The 23,047-nt window shown below is 37.0% G+C and overlaps 1 protein-coding gene across 1 annotated transcript; it reads left to right on the top strand.

The window, feature by feature from the left end:
- The first annotated feature begins 1,946 nt into the window (after nucleotides 1–1,946).
- On the top strand, nucleotides 1,947–17,085 carry LOC108601564 (protein single-minded). Its single transcript, XM_017989463.1, has 9 exons — nucleotides 1,947–2,028; nucleotides 11,808–12,002; nucleotides 13,509–13,678; nucleotides 13,915–14,016; nucleotides 14,078–14,245; nucleotides 14,321–14,520; nucleotides 15,669–15,775; nucleotides 15,845–16,833; nucleotides 16,930–17,085. The coding sequence occupies exons 1-9, from the start codon at nucleotides 2,016–2,018 to the stop codon at nucleotides 17,083–17,085; spliced, it is 2,100 nt and encodes a 699-aa protein (XP_017844952.1). The 5' UTR covers nucleotides 1,947–2,015.
- The last annotated feature ends 5,962 nt before the right edge of the window (nucleotides 17,086–23,047 follow it).

Here is a 23,047-nt window from a genome sequence, read left to right on the forward strand (position 1 = left end):
TTTATATAGCTCAATTCTAGTCGATTTTAATCTTCAAATAGTTGAATTGTTTACTTGAATTCCGAGTTGAGTGTTTGAGCAAATGGGAAAATGGTATTTATAAGTCAAAATTATTGTTAACAATCGAAACTATATCGTTGAAAACAAAAGTCAGTAAGTTGCCAGAGATTTAAATGATTGAAATCATTCCTTTAATTAATGAGATTAAAAAACTGCATTCAATGAGAATACAAATTCAAAGAATGCATTCAATTTGAATTAATTCAGGTGAATGCAATCAAATTAAATTTAAAAAAAAAGGATTAATTCATTATTTCAAAATAATTCTTTAAGAATGATTCTGCGCGTAATTTTAATTCAGATTGTGAAAAAATGAATGCATTCAAAAATATTTTAAATCAAGATGAATGAATCAGGTAATTGCAATATTTGTTTTATTGTAAAATGTATCCAATTATTTCTTTGCTTGTGTTCATGGTAACAAATTTATATATTGCTGAAAACATGCACTGCAGGGTATAGAGGACATTATCATATTTCGGAAAAGCTTCACGAAAAAAATTGTATAAAAGACTTAAAATTATTTGATCATTAAAATCTGCCACAAATTTTTATGTAGTGTTTAATTTGAAGTACGTTATAAAAAATACAGTGAAATATTATTTATTATTACTATAAATTTGTTAGGCGTTCTTTCAAATAAAAGTGTTAGTAATAGAGCAAAACAAACAAGCATTGAAGCTTTGCTATGAAGAGTAATTGAATTTATTATTTGTGTAGTAAACTGTCGATTTGTTGTTGTCAGTATCTTTATATGAGCACACGCGTAAGTTAATACATAAAGTTATCAATTGGACCAATTGAGAGCGCAGCTGGTAGCCAAGTTCATCTCATTCAAGCTCTTATCAAATATTGTTCTTCAATAGAGCGGCGCCATTATGATTCAGAATTTATCATTTGGCTGTATAATTCACATTTTTGCACGTCGCAGCAGCAAGAGCAACAACAACAGCAGAATTTTTGCAACGCATGCAATAAAAAATTTTATAAACGTCATATGTGATTAGCTCATCAAGCAACAACAAATAAAAACGAAATAAGCGAAGCATTGTAAGCTGCCAAAATAAAAGACAAAATGACAACAAACGGCAATAAAAACAAAAACAACAACAAATCAAGAGTTAAGCATTAATCGAGAGCACGTGCCGCTTGAGCGGAACGGGATCAAAGCAGCTGACAGGTGCCGAGCTATGGACACGTGATCGTCCATGAGTTGTCAATGAATGGAAACGATAGTAGAGCGTAGTAAACAATAAAGGAATCATATACTTATCAAAGTGTAAAGTATATTTTTGAAAATTGCTGATCACAGCTTAATTTGCTGTCTGATTTTTTTATCGTGTCTGATTCAGGGGGTCATGTCGTCATGTCTTAAATAACTTTGAGCTTTGCCTTCTATACTGCTTGGCTCAGCAGATGAGAAGAAAGTCAAAAGAAAGCGCAGCAGTTTCTAGAGAAATGCAATATGCTACTCTTTTACTTTTATTTTTTTTCTGCAAGCTGCGCACACACAGTCATGGTCACGCCAAAAAGTTTTGTTTATTTACCTATACCCCCAGCACCCAAATCTCCCCTCCCCTCTAGCAATACAACAAGCACATGTGACATTGTCCGAGCCGACATTGAAAAACGCTGCCAAGCCAATCGAAAGCAGAGCGAGCACGACAGCAGCAGCAACCGCCAAAGCTAAAGCTGAAGCTCAGCTCAGTTCAGTTCAGCTCAGTTGAGTTGTAGCTGCGTTTAGTTTAGTGTAGAACATAGAAACCGCAGCGTGAGTTCGATTCCGCGTCAGAGTCGTTCTTGGTCGCCCTGCACTCACCAGTGAGAGCAAACGCATTAATTCCGATTCGAATCGATTCCCCGTTGCTCATTCCCGCGCGCGCGCGTTCGTTTCAACTGCTTGGCATAGCCTGCAATGCAGTCAGCGGTTCAATCATCCTGTTGTTGCTCATGAGATGGATCCAAAAAGTAATCAACTATACTATATAACTTCAGCTAACAATCTGTCTGTCTGTCTGCCAGTTTGTTGCAGCTGCAGCTGCAGCATTTGTTTGTTTTTTTTTTAATGTTTGCATACGGTAGTCAAAAAGCACAGAGCACTGATTTTTGTTTTGTCTGCAGGCTGCTGGACATGCGCCTTTGACTTTGTTACATTGTTGTTGCTGTTGTTGTTTATGACTCAAAAGTATTGAATTACAATTGCATAGAGTGTGACAAATGTTGTCTTTCGTTGGAATGGAACAAGTCTATATATTTTAAGTTCAACAGAATTTTTAAAAGTGAAAACTTATAACGAATCATACAAATTATAAATAATATGAAAGCTGCGAATTGCTGTTCACAACAAATTTAAACTTTAATTTTGTTGTGCATATTTTCGTTCAAAGATCAGTCGCAGTCTCAATATGTTTTTTTTTCTTTTTAAGTTATTTAGTGCAGAATCAACATCGTTGTTTTTCGATTACAGTCAAAAGTCAGCAAACTAATTAATTAACAACATTCTTTGACGTACAAAATGTCAGTCAATCAGGAACTTTTGGCTAACAGAAATAAAAGTATTTTCGATTCGATTTCGTTTAATATTCTGAAATTAATTACTATCGAGAGTAGTTATTAACAGCTGTAAATCGAAACTGCCAAATAAATATCTAGAGATCTGAAATCTATTACAGCAAATCGTAGAATGTACGAAAATAAAGCTGTAATATTTTAGTTTGTGAGATTTTGATTTTCTACCATTTATTTAAAATATCTTCAAATGTATCTTTTGCCTCCCAAACAGAATTCCGTGTCAAAGTCAAAATCACTTTAATTTTTTTTTATTGTTGAATTTAAAATAAACTGTTTTTAAGCTCTTGAACTTTCTTTCTATAGTTCTTATAGTCTACAAAATTTACCTATTGTTTTTATTTTTTTATTAATAATATAGACTTTAAGCAATATGCTTTTAAAAGTCATCTGGCTTACTTTAAAAAATCCATAAAACAATTGAATTGTAATCCGGAATAAAAAGCTTCAAAGTTTCAAAGAGAAATGTATGCAAATATGTTAAAGAAAATAATTAAACTTGCTTTGTTATAAAAGTATAAATATAAAAGTGATATAGAAATTTGATGGCTGCTTGTTTAAGTTTTGTGTGTTTTATGTTGCTATAGAGCAAATAAAAATGGCGACCAAGTAAATAAAAGTACACAGACGCAAATACATGTATGTATGTATGTATGAGTGTGAATATGACAGAACTGACATTGAATTTTGAGCAAAGCTGGCGGCCGGAAGAGTTTTCACACATAGAGACTCCCTCGTCAAATGTTTTACATACAGCTTGCTCCAAAAATCAACAACAACAACAACAACAACAACAAGAGCAGCAGCATCAGCAGCAACGTCAAGCGGCTCAAAAGGGCTGAAAGAGAAAGCTAAACACTCAAATGCGCGCTAATGGAGTGTAAAATCACACACACACATACAGAGCGTGCAGAGATGTCAATATTCACACATACATACTTATATCAGTTCGTATAACAGCAGCAGCAACAAAATGAAACTCAAATAACAATTATTAAGGCGTTGCCAGACATGCACACAACAATTACGCGTATGCGTGTGTGTGTGTGTGTTTGTATGTGTAGGTGGAGGCGCGATACAAATCCAACAACAACAGCAATACCGCGATATACACAGACACACATACACACACTTGCACACGCAACGCTGTGGAATTCCAGTTCCAGTTTCTCGTCGTTCCAGGCCGCGCGTTCGCTCTGTTTGCGTATGTGTGTGTGTGCGTTGTTTGTATGTTTGTGGGGCATTAAACACGCCGAGACAGCCAATGAGATGTTGTTGCCAATGTACTCGTATTTGTGTAATGCTTTGCACACTCGCCCGCTCTCGCTTGCACTCACTGGCTGCAGCTGTTGTTGTTGTTGTTCTTGTTGTTATTATTGCTGTTGCTGTTGTCGCTTCCCCGAGGGTGGCATTTGTATTTGAAAACCAGTTTCTGGCTTTTTATTTTTCCGTTCTTACTTTTGCCTTTGCCTTCTCTTATTTTTACAGCCAGCGCAGTCGTATTGCAATATGGTCGGTCGGTCGGTCGGTGAATGAACCGTGCCTGGCTGCACTAATATATTTCAAATGTTACCTGTGTCTGCAGCCACCATTTTCTTTTATTTTCCCATTCTTGTTGTGCTGCTTCCGCTGCTGCTGCATTTGTTGTTGTTGCTGCTCTGGTCTGCTAGGATTTATGCTTTGCTTTTGTCTTGTAAATTTTTGATAAACGAGCTACAGGACTTAGTCTGAGTGTCACATGTGTGTTTAAGCATCTGTATGTGTGTGTGCGTGTGTGTGTGTGTGTGTGTGTGTGTGTGTGTTGCGTATTTGACTTGATGTGACAAAATCCGCTTAATGCTGCAATTTTGCTGTTGTGAGTTAAAATAGAATGTGTTCATTTTTAGATGAGCTAGCGCAGTCAGAATGCATTAAATATATTTGTTATAAATATTTATAGCAATTTTTTTAAGCAAACTTTATTACTTGCAATGCAAATTAGAAATTAAGTTGAGCTTTATGCTTTGCATTTAAATAAAAAATTCATATTTATACTAAATAATTGCAAAGCTAAGAACATGCAATGCATTAAAAATGTGTAGAAATCTTTACAAATGAATGTAATCATCTTTAAACCTTCAAAATCAATAAGGCAGACAACGTAATTATTAGAGGGTCTATTATAAAAATAATACAATAATAATATTACAATCTCTTATAAAAATAATAAAAATAATAATTAATGATTATGTACTGATATTTTAGGTTTTTCTTTGTGGGTATTTATTATTTTTGATAAATTTTATAAAGCTCAAGCCCGGATCATTATTAGTAAGCAATAAAAGTGTACAAATAATATAAAAAATAATGATTATTATTTAATTTTTAAAAAGTTGCACAATATCATGTTAATATTTGTGCGTTTAAGTCATAGAATGTTATATGATATGTGATATAAACCAACTCAGTTCAGTACACAACATTAAGTTGCCTCATCGTTGATAGCAAGCAGTTCAGTTTAGTTTAAAATTTTAAAGCATCATTAACTAATTGCCTGCATTTCTTTATATATAAATTGCATAAATCTTGCGCCCTTGCTGTTTAAATCTGTAATGAAACCCCTTTTCAAATCTATGCTTGAGCTTAAAATATCTTCTAATTGTCAACACCATTTTGAAGAAACCAACTAATTGCGCAGCATTGAGAGGGATTAGGTGCAAGACATGCAACAGAATTCATCCCCCAAGTAAACTCCCCCTAAGCTCCGATGAACCGCAACGTAGTCTTTTCTATATTTGGCTCACAGTATTGTCAACCTTGATATTAAAGTGGAATTTATCGTTAATTTAAAGGTAGCAGCAAACACAAATGCAAATAAAATCTTCAAATATGGCTGCCATGTTTGCTTATTGTTCAAATTTTGTAGAACAATTTTAAATGGAATGAAAAAATTCTTAAACTGCTGTGTTACATAAATTGAAACAATGGAAATTATAGTATGTAACAAGTATATACAATTTACATATGTATGTGTGTATATAAGTGTATATAGTATATGGTGAAGGTATCTAATGAAACGTGATTTTCTTTAAAACGTGACTTTGTATTGATTTTTTCCAAGCATATTTTTGTTTCACTCAACGCTCGCCCAGCAACTGAGACATTCAACTTGTTGTTGTTGTATTGAGTGTTGTTGCACATTTGGTATTGCAACCAGGGACGACTGTTGCTGTTACCAATATCATAAACTATAATAATACGCAATAAGTGCAACAATTTGTGCACTGTATTTAGTAAATGTCTGTACAAATAAATAAATGCTAAAGTTTACAGGCTGCTTTAGGATTAATAAGTGTAATTTATACATGCGGTAGTCTCTATAAACGAAAGCATTTGTTTTATAACAAATTTTGTGCGTTTATTTTCTCTGGTACATTACCTAATTTTATATATTTTTATATTTATTTTTATTAAAGTATGTAGATAAATTTGGTACAACAGCAAAAGAATTTCAATAAAAATAAAAAGTTACTACCAATTTGAATCGTTCCTATTGCTAAAATATATATACAAGTTGGTTATATTGTTAAAAAAAAATGTTAAAGTTCATACTATATAAAATCAAATAAAACTGCATAATATATGAAAAGAGAATTAATTCTGTTACTATTAGGGAAATATTACTTTTATTGTTGAAATATTGAATTGGAACACTAAATATTATTTAAGAGATGTACACTTTTGAATAACACCAAATGCATTTCAATTTCAAAAATATGCACAAATTTGAATCGATTTTTAAGCAATTTTATAATTCACTCAAGTCTGCAAAGTAGGCTTACAATTAATTTATATAAATGATGATCAAAGCAAACTGTAAAATATGGTACAGAATTTATTCTTCACATATATATTATTTTACTAGACTTTGTATAAAAGGTACTAGAGTGATAACTGTTCGAGTTTTATGATTTGTTTATAGCGCTCCAGAAATTTTTCAGACAGAATCTGAATATCTATTGGTATTTACCACTCAATCTGTAGCATATTTGTATTTGTTGTTTACCTGTTCATGCTCGAAAGTTGTATTTGTTTAATGTCCGCCATCAGCAGTAGCAACAACAACAACAACAACAACAACAACAATAAGTGTAGTCAATCACACCAACATTACGCTTTGGCTGTTGATTCCAGTTGAAGCTGCTGCTGGTTGTTGTTGTTGTTGTTGCTGCCGTTTTAGAGCAAATTCAAAATCAAATTCAAATTTATAGGGAACATCACGTACCGACAACAGCAACAACAATGACAACAATAACAACAATAATGACGCTGCCGCTGCGCTGTAATGTGATAATGGAGGTGTTTGGGTATTTACGTGTAGGTGAGGTCGGTACTATATGCTATAGTACAGCATAGTTCTGTTAGTTGGAAGAGCAAAAGCAGCAAAGCAGGCTGTTAGCATAGGCCGATGGCCGATGCCCCGATGGCCGTTGCTATAAAATTATGGTTATCGATTTGACCCTTAGGGCTTTGCCGCTCGCCCAAACGTTTGACTCTTGTTTGATTTTCGCCGGGGACTGAGCAGACGTTGCTTGTATGTAAATGCTCATGTATGTGTGTGTGTGTGTGTGTGTGTGTCTGTGTGTTTGTTGCCCAGTGGCCATTTGGTTGCAAGTTTGTATTGTTGATCGATTTTACGTGATATTTTCGAGATTTTCCGTATTTATAACTTGGCTGCTGGTTGTTGCCACTGCCGCCGCCGCGCCGTGGTACAAATTTCGCTGCTGCCGTATTTGTGTGCTGCCCATTGTTATTACGCATTGCTGTTGTCGTTGTTGTTGTTATTTTTTATTCCATTTGAAAGTTTACTTTCGCATTTCCAACAGCTCAGCGCTCTTTGCTGTTTGCTGTGTGCATTTGAGCGCTTCATGTTTGTTTAACAAACACAAATACAAATACAACAAACACAAATAGAAAAAACATGCATAATTATTTTCGAAAAATATATACACACACACTATATTGTAATGAAATTAATGATTATGATGTTGTTGCGATTATTATTACGATTATTGCTCAGTCGCTCTGGTCTATTTATTTTCACTTCACAGAAACTTCGATGCATCGATGTTTTCAACTAATTGTTATATTTCGTTAATTCAATTTTTAGAATTTTAATTTTGTTATTGAGATATATGGATAAATTAAATAAAAACTTATTAAGACTACAAGAATAAATGCTTTCTTAGTATTTTCTTTTTGATTTTTTTATTGAGTGGTTAAACTATATCAACTCATGATTTTTTCCATAGTCTTGTGGTCAGTGAGTTAATAATTAAATAATAATCAGAGCTCCCAAAATATGCTCAACCAAAATTTCACAAGCTGTCTGCTCACTGAAATAACAGGAAAATATTGTACAGACTTGTTCACTCTCTGAACAGAACACTTTTAACTTGTTTCTCGCTTTGTTTTGTATTTTCAGGGATCGAGCGTTTTGTATTTTCGAACAGGATTTAAATATATAGAAAAAGTCGATATAATTTATAATTGACTTTAACGCTTTGTTTGCTTAATAGATAAAATAGCTAAGATCGTTTGTAAATTTTCGAACGGTGTTTATTTATTAAATATAAAGAAAGTCAATCTAAAGTTTTGCAAGCAGTATAAGTCGACAAAAGAGATTGACAGGTTGCTTTGAAATTTTCCTGCAATATAATTAATCCATCTATGGCCTTAAGTTCTGGGCATAAAATATTTAATTTGTAATTTCAATTATTTGTATAAGACGCTAAGTTATTATGTTGCTGTTTCTATTAGCTCTATCCCTTGATGGTTAGCGTCAAATACTAGCGGCAACAATTAATAATTATGCTAATCAATAGACAGTGCTATGCGTATACAAAAATCGAAGCTAATTGTAGGCAGAGAGGCAACCAGAGCGCGGTAACCCGAAACTTCAACAAGAACTCGACGCAATTAGCGGATTTGGAATTTGGATATGGTTGAGCTTACAAACGCCTTTGCAGTTGCTGTTGTTGTTGTTGCTGTTGTTGTTATTGTTAGGGGCGTTGTTATTGCAGGCAATTAAAAGGCTCAAACACACAGTGGCAGGGATGAGGGAGTGGGAGTGGGAGGGAGTGAGTGTGTGTGGGCAAACAGCCCGCGCATAAAACCGTTGTTTGATAATGTTAAAGTGCCGGGCAAACAAATCAAAAAGCATATTGAAATTGGGTTAATGTGCAGTAGGCAGTCGGCAGTCGGCAGTTGGCAGTCGGCAGACTGTGTTAAGGACATTGCGTTTGGCTGTTTACTTTACGGGTTATAATCCGAAAATTAAGCGCGGGCTGAGCATTAAAATTTGCACCCCTTATGTGTGTGGGGGGGTAAATCTCTGGCTGTTGTTTCAAGATAAAACTGCCATGTGCGTTGGAAAAACATTGCCCAAAAAAAGAGAAAAAGCGAAAAGAGAGAAAAAGGCGGCGGCTGTGTGGGGGGCTTATGCAGTTCTTATTTTCTCGCATTTGATGGAAGCAAACAAGGTTATGTCTTATCGTTAACACAGCGGACTGATGACAATGGCATATGTTACGCACATTTAAAACGTATGCTGAAATTTCCGTTTACGTTTCACCTGATACGAACGCACGCGTGTGAGAATCCTGCACACAGGACATACCTGTCCGTCTGTCTGACTGCTCAACAAACTTTCTCACACGTTCATTCTGCAAAGCATGTGCTCAGTATTTCCCTAGCGCGTTTTTATCAATTGGTCCATTGGAAAATCCCCGTTAGCTGTTAGCGTGAGAACCAGTAGTAGTAGTAGCTGTAGACTGGTTAGCATATATCCTTATATACCTGTCGCCGCTGCATGCAGCGCTGCCGTAGCCGCAAACACCCACATTAGCCGCCCAGCGGAGAGAGACGTGGCCCGCTCAATATGCCGTTAATTGCTTTATGGCCAAGTTCTGTTTTTTTCTTTTTGCAGCGTGGGAAACTGCTTTGCTTACTTACCTGTCACTCGCTCTCGCTCTCGCTGTCTCTCTCTCTCTCTCTTTCGCTATCTCTATCTCTTGCTTGCTTGTGGTTCAAGTTCAATGCGCATACTTTGTGTGATTTATTTATAAACTTTTCTATTTGTTTTAGTTGGCTGTGTGTGCCTTTAAACAGATTAAGGTCAAGTTTTAAGCGCTGCTGTTCATCCATTCATACCAATGTTATTTTAATGTTCTTTCCTAGAAAACTTGCGCTTGATTTTAAGTGTAATGAGGCAGACTTGGCACTAAGTGGGCGAGAGTTTGAAAAAAAATCATAAGCAGTAATTCATTAAATTAAATTATGTAAATAGTGATAATAGTTAAATGTTCTGTAGGTTGCTGATCTAAGGAATACATATAATTTGAAATAGATATAGCAGAAAGATTTGATCTGACAAAATTCAAAAGAGAATGAAATAAGGGATCGTTCTATACGAATAGGATCGATCAATTGGTGATTTTGTTGGTGACTTCAGTGCAATAAACGTTATATATTGTACAATTTATAATAGTTATAACTGAAAGACTTGTTCTATAATTTGTTATAGTATTGAAAATAAATTCAGAAGTCAAGAAAGTAAAGACGCTTTAGCTTGGATGCCCATTGATTGGTGATTTCAGCTATAAAAAGCGTGAAGAGAACTCACCAATGTTAGGGAAATGCAGAAATTTGTTATAATTATAATTTATAACTGAAAGACTTGAGCTATAATTTGTAATAGTATTGGAATTTTGTGCAGTAGTCACAGTAGTAAAGACACTTTAGTATGGAAGTTGATTTCATCTATAAAAAGCGCGCATGGAATTCACCAATAAGTTTGTAATATTTATAAAAAATTAAAATGTCAAAGATGTAAGAAATAAATAAAAATGTTAATAGTCATAACTGAAAGAGCGCTACAATAATTTTTATGTATATAATATTTCCTCTCTTATTCAATTAATTTTATTGCTGTCTATTGATTTAATGAGCTGACTTGCTATTTTGATTTCTTATGGGAACTTGCTGCTTATGAGAAAGATTTCCGTTTTTATGTTTTTCAAATACCATATCCGGTGCCATTTTGACCCACTTAGAGAAAGAGAGAGAGAGAGAGAGAGAGAGAGAGGGCACATAAAGTATCATTAGCTTATGAATAATTTTGCAATACAATAGTTGAGCAGCCCTCGCAGTCGCGCTGCAGCCACACAAACAAAAGTGAGTGAGTCCGCCGCGAGGACTAGTAACGACCTCGACGGCGGCACTTCAGACGCGCATGTTGTCACATTTGCGTTGCGGATTAGCGTCGCGCTGGTCTTTAGGATTATGATCATTTAGCAAATCTGTTGCTCCTGTAGATAGACATAATATATACAAATGTACGTATGTTATATATAAAGTGCGACTTTTGACAAATGTGCCAGCTTGTTGTAGGACATTTGGTGGCACCATTAGCTGCAGCCATAAATTAGCTTCAGCCTAATCGAGCAACTTGCAACTTGCCGAGCTACGTGACCTATGTCAATAAACTTGTCATTACGTGCAAATTCTTTTATATGCATATACTATATATATATAGCATACTTCCAATGAAGCTGCAAAATCAGCAGGAGTGCGTTTGCAGTTTTTGGCCAAAAACTGCGCCAAAATCACGTAGCAAACTATTTTATCAATGAAACAAGACAACGAGCCAGCCAGCTTATGTATCTATATATGTGTGTGTGTGTGTCCTGTGTTTATTATTGGCAAAAAAGGTGGTGCACATAAGTCAAACTCCTGTGGTTAGTCATGGCAACCTGTTGCACACTCACTCTAACAGTTTCCAGACCAAATTAGTAACATTGCAAAAAGGCAATTGGCCTTTTTGCTGCGCAGGTAGTTTGCCCAGCTGACCAATAGCTGAGCCACAGCATTGAACATTGAAACTCTTAAAACTGCCCACACAGCTCACTCTGCGCTCAGTTGCCAACAGGTGATCGTCAGGACATGAGCTAGAAATTCACACCTAAGCAACGTTTTATTTATTTAAAGTTAACTAATTTCTGTTTAAAACTATGACGAACCAACGTCGTGTGCGCAAGGATTGTTATGAGAGTCGCTTGCATGGTTTGTGTTTTACTTTTGCTTTAACTGTAGCTTAGACTATTACTAATTTTTATTATATGTTGCTTAATTTTTAACAGATATAGCTAAAACGTGTGCCATGAAGGAGAAAAGCAAAAATGCTGCACGCACGCGTCGTGAAAAAGAAAATACGGAATTCTGTGAATTGGCCAAATTATTGCCATTGCCGGCGGCGATTACATCACAATTGGACAAGGCGTCGGTCATACGCCTGACCACATCCTATTTGAAAATGCGCCAAGTGTTTCCGGATGGTAAGTGAGATTAAAGATTAAGTGAAAAGTAGAAAGTGATTGAAATGGGGGTGGGCATGTGTCTTAGAAAAATGTCTGAATATAATAGATTAGAATTCAGAAATTAGCAAAAACTACTTTTTAGTAATATTTTTCTTTTACTTATTATTATATTTTTCAAATACTAAGTTATGCTAAAGATTAAGCAAGCTTTAAGTATTTGAAAGATTGATCGGTGTGTCTTATGTTAGAAGATTAACTAAGTATAGCGGATAAGAATTTGAATCAAGCAATCAGACATTTACATCTTCGGGCTTTAGAATCTTTTCGTACTTCAATTTAGATATTTTTCTATTATTAAGTAACAGATTTTTTAAATCTTTGGCTTAGTTGTTAGCTCTGAAGCTTATCAAAGTGTCAGCGGACTAAAACTTAAATCAGAATTAAGAAACTTTATATATTCTTTCATTCTTTGAAGTCAATCATTGTTTTTAGTGCTTCAAACTCAATATTTTTCTATTAATAAGTAACAGTTTTATAAAGTCTTACGCTTAGTTGTTAGTTCTCTGTTTAATTGAAGTCCGAGCACTTCTTTTGCTTTCAATGCTCGCCAATTAGTTCAATTAAATGCCGCTCAATTTATTTTGGCAAGCGTTGATGTTCGGCTTTTCATGCGGAGATCGTGTGAATTACGTGTGTGGCGATGTCAAATGATGTGGAATGCTTGACAGGCACGCGACCGACACGCTCATTAGGAGCACACAACACACAGGACATGGCAGGACACTCACAGCGGGAGGCGGCAAAAGTTTTTTTTGCTTTGAAACATAAACAACAAACCACGAACAGCACGACAAGAAATTCAAGTTTAAAAGGCGATGATGTTTGCTTAAAGCAAAAGCATATGCTAAAAAGAAAACCACTCAACAATGGGGCAGACAATAAACAGAGCAGACAAAGGCAACAACAAGCAGAGGATGTTTAGGTGGGTGGGTGGTTTGGGTTGGCTTTTGGCTAGTGGGTGGAGTAAAATACAATGGCGGCTGTTGTGTTTCTCACTCAAAAACGTTGAGTGACGAGAGCGAGACGTTGACTGGAAGTGGAAGTCTTCTCACTGGGTGGCAAGTGGGAGTGAGAAGCAGCATGCATGTGTGTGTGTGTGTGGGAGTGTGCGCCCCTGAGATTTTGTGCTGACAACAAGGGTTGCCAGCTACACTTTGAGAGGGGGAGAAACGGAAGCGGTAGGATTTGCTATTGTGCGCAGCGTTTTGTGCTTTTCTTTTCTGGCTTTATTGAAATAATTATTTTAATAATAGGCAACAAACAACGCGGCAGTGCAAGTGCCAGGGGGTGGGGTGTGGTGTGGGGTGTGTCAATGGGCCACCTACAGCGCTGATGACTTTAATTGGGAATAATATTTAGACGTCAAACGGGGCGTGTTACACTCATATGATAGCTCATTAGGCCAAGCTATGTGTGTGAAATTCAAACTACAATAAGTTTTAATAAATATTTATATTTTGACAGGACTCGGTGAGGCTTGGGGCTCATCGCCGGCCATGCAGCGTGGCGCCACAATCAAGGAGCTGGGCTCGCATCTGCTGCAAACACTGGATGGTTTCATCTTTGTGGTTGCGCCCGATGGCAAAATCATGTACATCTCGGAAACGGCCTCAGTGCACTTGGGTCTCAGTCAGGTGGGTTACTTTGATTTGATTTATGCGCATAAATTTTGCGCACGCATGTCCTTTCGACGGCGGCAACACTTGCATTTGCATTTGCAAGTCAAGCGGCTACTGATTTGGCGTCAAAAGCACAAAGAGCAGCCAAGCAATTGAAATTTGCATTGCTGCTGCCTGCACACTAATTGGCACTTTGAGAGAGAAAACCAAGAGAGCTGGCACTAATTTGCTTTTTTTATTTTATCGCACAGGTTGAGCTGACGGGCAATTCTATATTCGAGTATATACACAGCTATGATCAGGATGAAATGAATGCCATACTGTCGTTGCATCCGCATATGCATCAGCATCCAGTAAGTGAACAATCGACAGCACTCACTTGGAAGTTTATTCAAGGCATATTTGAATTTTTAGCTTGCCCAGACGCACACGCCCATTGGCAGTCCGAATGGCGTGCAGCATCCGTCGGCTTATGGTCATGATCGTGGCTCGCATACCATTGAAATCGAGAAGACTTTCTTTCTACGCATGAAATGCGTTTTAGCCAAACGCAATGCGGGTCTAACCACATCTGGCTTTAAGGTTTGTCTGCTCTCTCGCTCTCTCGCTCTCTTCATTTATTTAGCTTTACTTTAACTTTATCTCTTGTGGCTTTAGGTGATACACTGCTCCGGCTATTTGAAGGCGCGCATTTATCCGGACTGCGGCGATGGCCAGGGCAGTCTTATACAGAATCTTGGCCTGGTTGCCGTTGGACACTCGCTGCCTTCATCTGCCATAACGGAAATCAAACTGCATACAAACATGTTCATGTTTCGCGCCAAGCTTGATATGAAATTGATTTTCTTTGATGCACGGTAAGCTCACAAACAACATCTAATATTACGTATACGTCGGCCCATAAAAAGTAAAAAGCTCTAAAAAAATTAACAAAAGGAAATTCAAGCAAGACAAGCAAGCCGCTTGACGACAAAAAGGAAAACAAATCATTTCCCTCTTGAGCTTGATTTTGCTTTGTCTCTCTGTTTGCCAGTCTCTAAGTGCCACCCACCCACCACCCACCACCCACTCACACCAGCAGCAGCACCAGAACCACTTTGTCTGACATTATTGTCACTCAATTACCCTCATGTTGTTGCCATCTCTCTTTTGCGCCCAAAAAGCAACCCCCGAAGTGCTAAACAGCCCTTTTTGTGGGTAGCCTACGCTCATCACCTCCCCCGAGCCGCCCCTCTGCCGCTTTTGTATGCCCTTCCTCAGCCGTTGGCTTGTTTTTATGCATAATTGAATTGAAGTTGACAAAAGTAAACCAGCGTCGCCGCCACTGTTGTCCGCTCATTGTTTAAATAAATAACAAAGGAAAAAATGTAAAGTTTTAAATTTCAAACTAGGCGCGAATTGAATACTCTTTCTTTCATAGACCTATAGTTAGTTTTGATTTTTAGATTAAAAAAATCATCATCATAAATAATAGAGCTAGAAAAAGATAGAATTAAATTCAAAATAATTTCTTATTAAATTTCCAATTTTTTACATTTTTCTTCAGTGGTATCTTTTCAGTTTTCATTATTTTTCATTTATTTAGTTCATTGCTTACAAATGTTTAAAAGTTTGTAATTGATATAAAAGACCTAGTAGAAAAGCATTTACACTTAACAATTGTTTATTAAAATTCTGATTTTTTTTTAATTTTTCTTCATTAGTAGTTATTTTTTTATTATGTAGCGTGAGCTGTAAAAAATATCAATCAATTCCATAGATTTAATTTTGTTGTTCAGTATAAAGCGCAACAGTAAATTAAATGAAATATTAATGTCGTTGCTGCTCATACTTAAATTTGTCGCATACTTGTCACACTTCAAGGGAAAACCCGCATACCCCGTAGTCTGTTCAAAGTGAATGTTAACTAAAAAAGGGAAAACTAACAAACTGCTCGCGTGTTATTTGATGACTGTTTACATAGCCGCAACTTGTTCTCACTATTTTGTTGTTTATTTACTTGCAGCGTATCGCAGTTAACTGGCTATGAGCCGCAGGACCTTATCGAGAAGACGCTTTATCAGTACATCCATGCGGCGGACATAATGGCCATGCGTTGCTCCCATCAAATCCGTAAGAAAACAAAAACACAATGACGCGCGTCCAGGCTTAACACTTCTCATCCTCTCTCTTACTCTTTAGTGCTGTACAAAGGACAAGTAACCACCAAATATTACCGCTTTCTGACCAAAGGGGGCGGCTGGGTCTGGGTGCAATCCTATGCCACGCTGGTGCACAACTCGCGCTCCTCGCGCGAAGTGTTCATCGTGAGCGTCAACTATGTGCTCAGCGAACGAGAGGTCAAAGACTTGGTTCTCAACGAGATACAAACAGGCGTGATCAAGCGCGAGCCCATCTCGCCAGCCGCACAAGCAGCTGCGGTTGCTGCTGCAGCCGCTGCGGCTGCTGCTGCTGCAACTGCCACGTGTGTGGCCAATCCCGCCTCCAGCACGCCAGCGTTGAGCGTTAGTCCAAAGCTGGATCCGTACTTTGAGCCGGAGCTGCCGCTGTCCGTGCAGCCGCAGCCACCCAATGCAGTTACGCCCGTGCCCACCGTCAACAGCAACAACAACAACAACAACAGCAGCAACAGCAATGGCTGGCATCATCAGCAGCTGCATCAGCAACAGCAGCAGCAAGCGAGTGGCATGGATCACGATAGTCTTAGCTATACGCAGCTGTATCCGCCGCTCAATGATCTGGTGGTCAGCAGCAGCAGCAGTGCGGGTGGCGGCACAGCTTCCAGCGCTGGTGGCGGCTCCAGTGCATCGGCCTCCTCCTCGGGCGTGTACTCAACGGAAATGCAATATCCGGATACCACAACGGGCACGCTTTACTACAACAACAACAATCATTATTATTATGACTACGATGCTACAGTGGACGTAGCTACGTCCATGATACGACCGTTCTCGGCTAACTCGAACAGCTGTTCGAGCAGCTCGGAGAGCGATCGGCAACTGTCCACCGGCAATGCATCCATTGTCAATGGCACGTCGCCCTCGCAAACAACCTACAGCGATCTAAGTCATAATTTCGAGCTGAGTTATTTCTCCGACAACAGCTCACAGCAGCAGCAACAACACCAGCAGCAACAGCAGCAGCAGCATCAGTTGCTCGATCATCAGCATCTGCAGCAACATCGTTTGCAGCACCAGCAGCAACATCAGCAGCAGCAGCAACAATATCAACAGCAGCAACCCTATGCCATGCATCAGCAACATCAGCAGCCGCAACAGCAGCAACGTGTTGTTGTTAGCGACTTTGCCGAGAGCTTCAAGAGCGTCAATGCTGCCGCTGCCGCCGCTGTGGTGACCACGCCCCATTACACCAGCGTCATAGTGGAGCCGCAGCATTATATTCCCAACGATTTTGTGCATTAGCAGCGCTCAGTTGCTTAATTGTTTCTAAAACATACGTTGCGCTCTTCTCTTCTTTTCTCTCTTTGTATCAAAAGTTGTTGCTTTGTTATTGTTCTATCGATTAATCGATGATTCAAGCGCCTCCTCTTAGTTCGTTTGGCCAATATGTAATAATGTGGCTGAGCCACAGCATAAAAAAGTAAAACCATAAAAAAAAACACACACACACACACACACAACGGAAACTCCTCCTCACTTCTATTTATTAATATTGTATTTAATTATTGTAAGAATTCATCGATTAAACGATTCGTTTTCACAAATTAATCAATAATTGTTAATGTTAACAAATTGCAAATACAAATTATCTATTAAAAAATTTAGTCATAAGCTCTAGACGTACACTGTTCATACAAATTACATTTACGTACTTATACATACAGTATATACATACAGTATAGGCCCCCCGACCCTTTCATAATATCGCATAAAAAACCATTTATAAATATGTATATGTAAATATGCGTTAAATTTTGTATATAAAAACAGCATCGGTTCTTTATTTTGGGATCTGATCTGATGATGATCTTCATAAGTCAAGTAAATAATTGTAAATGTAAAACTAATTGTAAACGTAACAAATTTTCTAATTTGAATAAACAAATTATTATGTGGGTGAACAATAAATGAAAATCATATGTGTTTGAAAACAAATGTTCGAAAAGTAAAATATGTATTATATATTTTATAATTTAATTTTATTTGTTTTGCAATTATTTTGAATTGAGCGCGCTTGTTGACTCGCTGTTACGTTTAAAATGTAACGATAACAAAAAGGAAAGGTTGCTGCATTGGCTAATTGCAGGAATTGTGTCTTTGCTTATGTTATTTGTAACACACAATTCTGTTATCTGTTTTATGTTACAGGACAGCAAAGTTTGAGAGTCCATTGTTGGTGATGTGATGTTCAGTGACTCTAAAATGTTTACTTGTTCTGAACGTTGAGTTCAAAAATAAACGTTGGGATGCGTATACGCAATATATGTAAATGGAAATATGAAAATATTGTTGTTGCTGCACTAAATTAGAATAGGAAAACGTAAAAGTGTGAGTTTTTCTTTATTAGTTGCAATAACATTTGGGTAGCAAAAAATGCAATTTGCATTTGTTGAATTAATGTCTATTAATATTTAAATGTGAACTGCTGCAGCTGTCAGCTATAATATTCTTTATACTGATTTATACAAAATTCAATGCATTTTTAAATTAAGTTGTTGTAACAACTTCAATTTGATGCCTACTCAAGCTCACTCTGTTTGCAGTTTATGGTTAAAAGCAAACAAGAGAAAACAAAACAATTTTGAGCCATGTTACTAGTGCTGTGTGTGCAAGTCATTGATTTATCGCCTGCCATTTGTGTGTTGACCGAAGAAGGCATTTTAGTGTGATTTTGGTGTAACTGCAAAGAGATAACAGCGCTGACCTCTTTAAGCCAGGCTAATTGTCGTTTTTCAATTGGCACAGACAAAGGCACTTGAAGCTGCAGTTGGACTCGGACTCGGACTCGGACTCGGACTCGACTCGTTGCTAAAATTTATTTCGATCAAACTAAAGCCTTTGCCTGCTGCACATAAACCGCAAATTATTTAATTGCCATAGCTACCAAAAAACATGAGAAGGATGTGGATGCTGCTTGCGTTGCTCAAGGACTTTTCCTTAATGCAATTATTTAAGTGCAACCAAACCGCAACTTTTAGACTGCCACGCAGACTCGACTCGAGTCGACTTGGCCCAAAGCGCCAAGAGCAAAGAAGTCATATTAAAAATGAACAAAAAGCAAAAAGAAATGCTAGCACACAAATGTGGGAGTTGCTGCCTCTGCTGCAGTCTCTCTTTTTGTTTTTTTTTTTTTTTTGCTTTTGGCATGCTGGACAACCCAAAAGCTCTAGGCAACGCCAGTTGCACTTTAATAATGAAAGTTTTGCGCCATTTTTTGAAGAGCATTTCGAGTGCCGGAAAATTCTCTGTGCCCAACCTAATTTCGGCTTAAGCACAAGTGCAAGTGCAAACTATTTTAATTTGAGATTCGTGCCGCAGTTTACGTGCCATCTGGCATCTTATACGATATGTATGCATGCCTGGTTCCCATTTTGGGCATTCTGCTTCTGGTCACTCGCAAAGGGCGATGGCCAACGCATTTTAAATAAATGCCCTACACTTGTATTCCCAAAAAACTTGCAAGCAAAACTTTAAGCGCTACTTAAGGCAAGCTGCTGTTAGGCATTATTTTTGTTTGTGAAATGTATTAAATGTAGGCAAGCTAAATTTAAGCAAGTCATTATTAAATATGTTTGTTTTAACAGCCGCCTGTATTTTTCTTAATTAAAATGTTCAGAGCTTCCATTGAAAATTAAAAATATGCTTACATAATACATTTAATTTATTATAGACAAAGTAGACTTTTAACAAGCAAATATTTTCTTGATTGAAATTTTCAGAATTCTAATTAAAAAACTTGTCGAACAATTTCTCAATGGACAAACAAAATTCGTTGGAATAGCAAGCTTACAAATAGTTAAACTAAAATGTTAGCCAAATCCTTGATAGATTTTAAACTTGTAAGCTTTACATATAAAAAAAAGTAAATTACAATCTTTAATCATTGCCATTTGTGCTGAATATTTTGCTCTGACTGAGAATCTAGAAATTGGCAGTTGAAGGTTTTTTTAAACCAAAAATGCAGCTCGACGTACACAAATTTTACTTTTCGCTGGAATATTTCTAGTAACATTTCTCGGCAAGCTTCATTTTCAATGGATTTAAATTCGCACATAATCTTTAGCCTTTGACTAATTTGAAAAGTTTCAGTTTAATCGCCAAAACAAATTAATGAATATTCAGCAGCAACTAGAAGTCTTTAGCTTGTTTTAAATTTGAGCACAATTTGTATGCCTCAGATAAATGCAAAATTATGTATTGCAGGCATTGTTGAGCTTTCAAATTGCATACATTATTAAAAATATAATTTCAATTATTTTCGTACTGCTATCTGCACACATTAGTTGTTGGCCTGGCCAACTTTAGAACTGACCAATATGGTCAGAGCACGTGCAAAGAGAGCTGAGCTAAGCTGCTCAAGAATCATTGCGGTTGAGCACGGAAGCGATTTAAATATTTAATGCGTGCAGGTTGCAAGTGGCAAGTGGTAGGTTGCAAGGCTAAATGGTGTGCTGCAGGTGCGCCTAAGTATCACGTATATAAACATATATACAATAAATACGGTACATATGTAGACACCTACTGGGCAGTGAGGAGCTTAGTGCTCGCAACACATTTGTGCAACGTTTTGTGGCTGCCAAAATGGAAATTTCAAGCCTATTACATAAATGTTTAAGTGGGCAAATAGTTGGCAACAAAATTGTGTAGCACGCACACACTCATGTGTGTATGTGTGTGTGTGTGTGTAGAGTTGGGACTCAGTCCAATACGCAGCTGTACACACATTTTACACTTGGGAGCAGCAGACAAAAACTAACGGACATATTAAAGTGCCTGCAGGGACGTTCTTGGCCACTGGGCAACAAAAAAATAAAATAAAAAAAAAACAGACAAAAATGAAATGGGGCCAGTTGAAAATTGCAGTTTTGTTGGCCAGAAAAGAGAACAAGCAAAAACAGTAGACAAGGCAAAAGAAAATAGTGGGCAAAGCACTAGAAAAGACAAACTCTGATAATTTGTTCTGAGCGGCTTTTGTTTTGTGAGCCATTTTCGTTGGCCAAGTTAGCACATTGACAACGCATGGAAACGGACAATGGCTGATTGAATGTGTATGTGTGTGTGGGTGCTCCTATGTGTGTTCGTTGGTGTCTTAAGACGCTTAGCAGCCCTTTCTTGAGCTTTCACTTTTCAATTGACCTTCTCTCTGACATTTTGTATTGTGGCCCAAAAAATTTATCACTTAATAAATGTGTTTCGTAGGCCGCCTTCCCGCCTTTCGTTTTAGCCAATTGAAATTGGTTAAAGCTGTGCAAATGTATAAAACAAATAAAATTATAGCAGACACCAAGCTATTTATAACCTATGTAGTTAAAAGGGTTTGCTGTCGAATGTTAAGCCAAGGAATTTGTTTTGTTTTTTAAGCCTTTTCCAAACTTATTAATCATGCCACTTAAATGAATTTCAGCTTGATATTTATATCAATTGAAGAATATAAAATGAAAATTAGCTAAGTTAGTAGGTCGACTGATAGAACTTTACGATCCTAAACGCTGCAGCAGATTCTAATGGTAGACAGATAGAGATTCTAATGTATATTAGGTGCATAAGATATTAATAGCTTTATACAATCGACAAAAATTAACAGATGTGTAGTAGACCAGCTGACAACAGACTACGCTCGATAATAACAGCCTATCGATTCTAACTTTAACATAAACTGTAAGAATAATAACATAGTCTGTAAGTATAACAGATCTTCACTTCTTGACGATCATCAGAATAAAGTAAACGTTTTGAAAGTGAACAGCAGCGCGTATTAATTAAACAATCTGTTACAGATGTCAAAATACTAAAACTAATACTATCAAACTAACTAATACAAAAATTGAACCAAGTTTAATGTCTCTATTTCGAATATTTTCAGTGATCTCTACTTTCATACTCAGCTCATCTTCTACTTGCGCATAGAATTTTATTCAACTAAACTATAAGACCGTGTTGTATATATTTCGTACACAGAATCTTAAGTTTCAAATTAATATTAACTTCAACAATAATAAATAAATAATTATGTTGTCATTAAAAAATCTATTATGAATCTAATTGACTCGTAATCTGTATCATTATTTGTGTAAATAAATTTATATTTTGCAAAAGATTCTAAAACATTTGCCAAGCTTGCAATTTGTTGTTCCCTTAAGTTCGCTTTGTGGTTTTCTTAGGGGCATAGCCTATAACATTTTTAAGTTTATAAATAAAATCGAGCTCTATATAAAATCGAATCTACAGCTTAGACTCGCAGTCTATAAAATCAAATTGATTGTGCTGTAGAAATAGTAAAAAAAATATGTAAAAGCAAAAACAAATTTGCATATTTATGTATTTGGAATCGTTGCAGATTTATGTTGCATTAAGTAAGCATTCAACAGCATTTATCGAAAGCACATTGGGCTGCATATGAACACGGCTCTGTGTATGGGTGTGTGAGTGTGCGTGTGTGTAGCTTTTTGCTAAATTGTAGCAGTAAATGTCATAAAAAAAGCGAGCGAATCCAAAAAGCCAGTATTAACGTTTTTTACGCACTTTACTTGACTGTTTATGAGTTGCTGGTGAAAAGGGGAAAATCCTTTCGTGCAGACGTAAACGTTTATTTTTTTCTTTTTTTTGTAAAATTTATGTAAAAGATTTACGCATAAAATTGCGCGTCATTGAAGTTCAAATACGGATTTGCTGGCGCTGGCAGCGCGATGAAAGACAGGCAGAGGCATCATCAATACGCTTCAGCCATTAAGCGAGGCAGTCAAGGCAGACAGTCAGTCAAGTTGAGCTGCCTTGGATGGTGCTTGGCTTTAGAGCAGTCGCACTAAATGTTGCGCATACGCCATGTGTGCAAACTTAAGCGCGGCTATTACAGCAAATTGAATAAGATTTGCTGGCTTGAGCTGCCTCTCCCTCTCTCTTTTTAAGCGCGTATTTTATGCATTTGTTTGTGACTTTGAAGTGAGCACCAGCAAATACGACAACAGAGCCAAAGCCAAGCCAACACTTTCTTTATCATTGATTTTATTTTCATTTTCATTTTTCTTTCTTTTGCATTGGGTATTCATCTTCTTTGGCTGGTGCTGCCTGTGCTGGTTTTTTATCAGCACACGCACAGACTTTGTCAGCTAGAGTGTGAAGTCTCCCAAATCTCAAGCGATATATTTTACATCATTATAGCTGCCGCCGCCAGCAGCGTTCTTGTTGCTCGCTTGTGCTTCTGCGA

This window comes from Drosophila busckii, chromosome 3R, assembly GCF_011750605.1.
Source record: "Drosophila busckii strain San Diego stock center, stock number 13000-0081.31 chromosome 3R, ASM1175060v1, whole genome shotgun sequence".
In the NCBI taxonomy this organism is placed as follows: Eukaryota; Metazoa; Arthropoda; class Insecta; order Diptera; family Drosophilidae; genus Drosophila; species Drosophila busckii.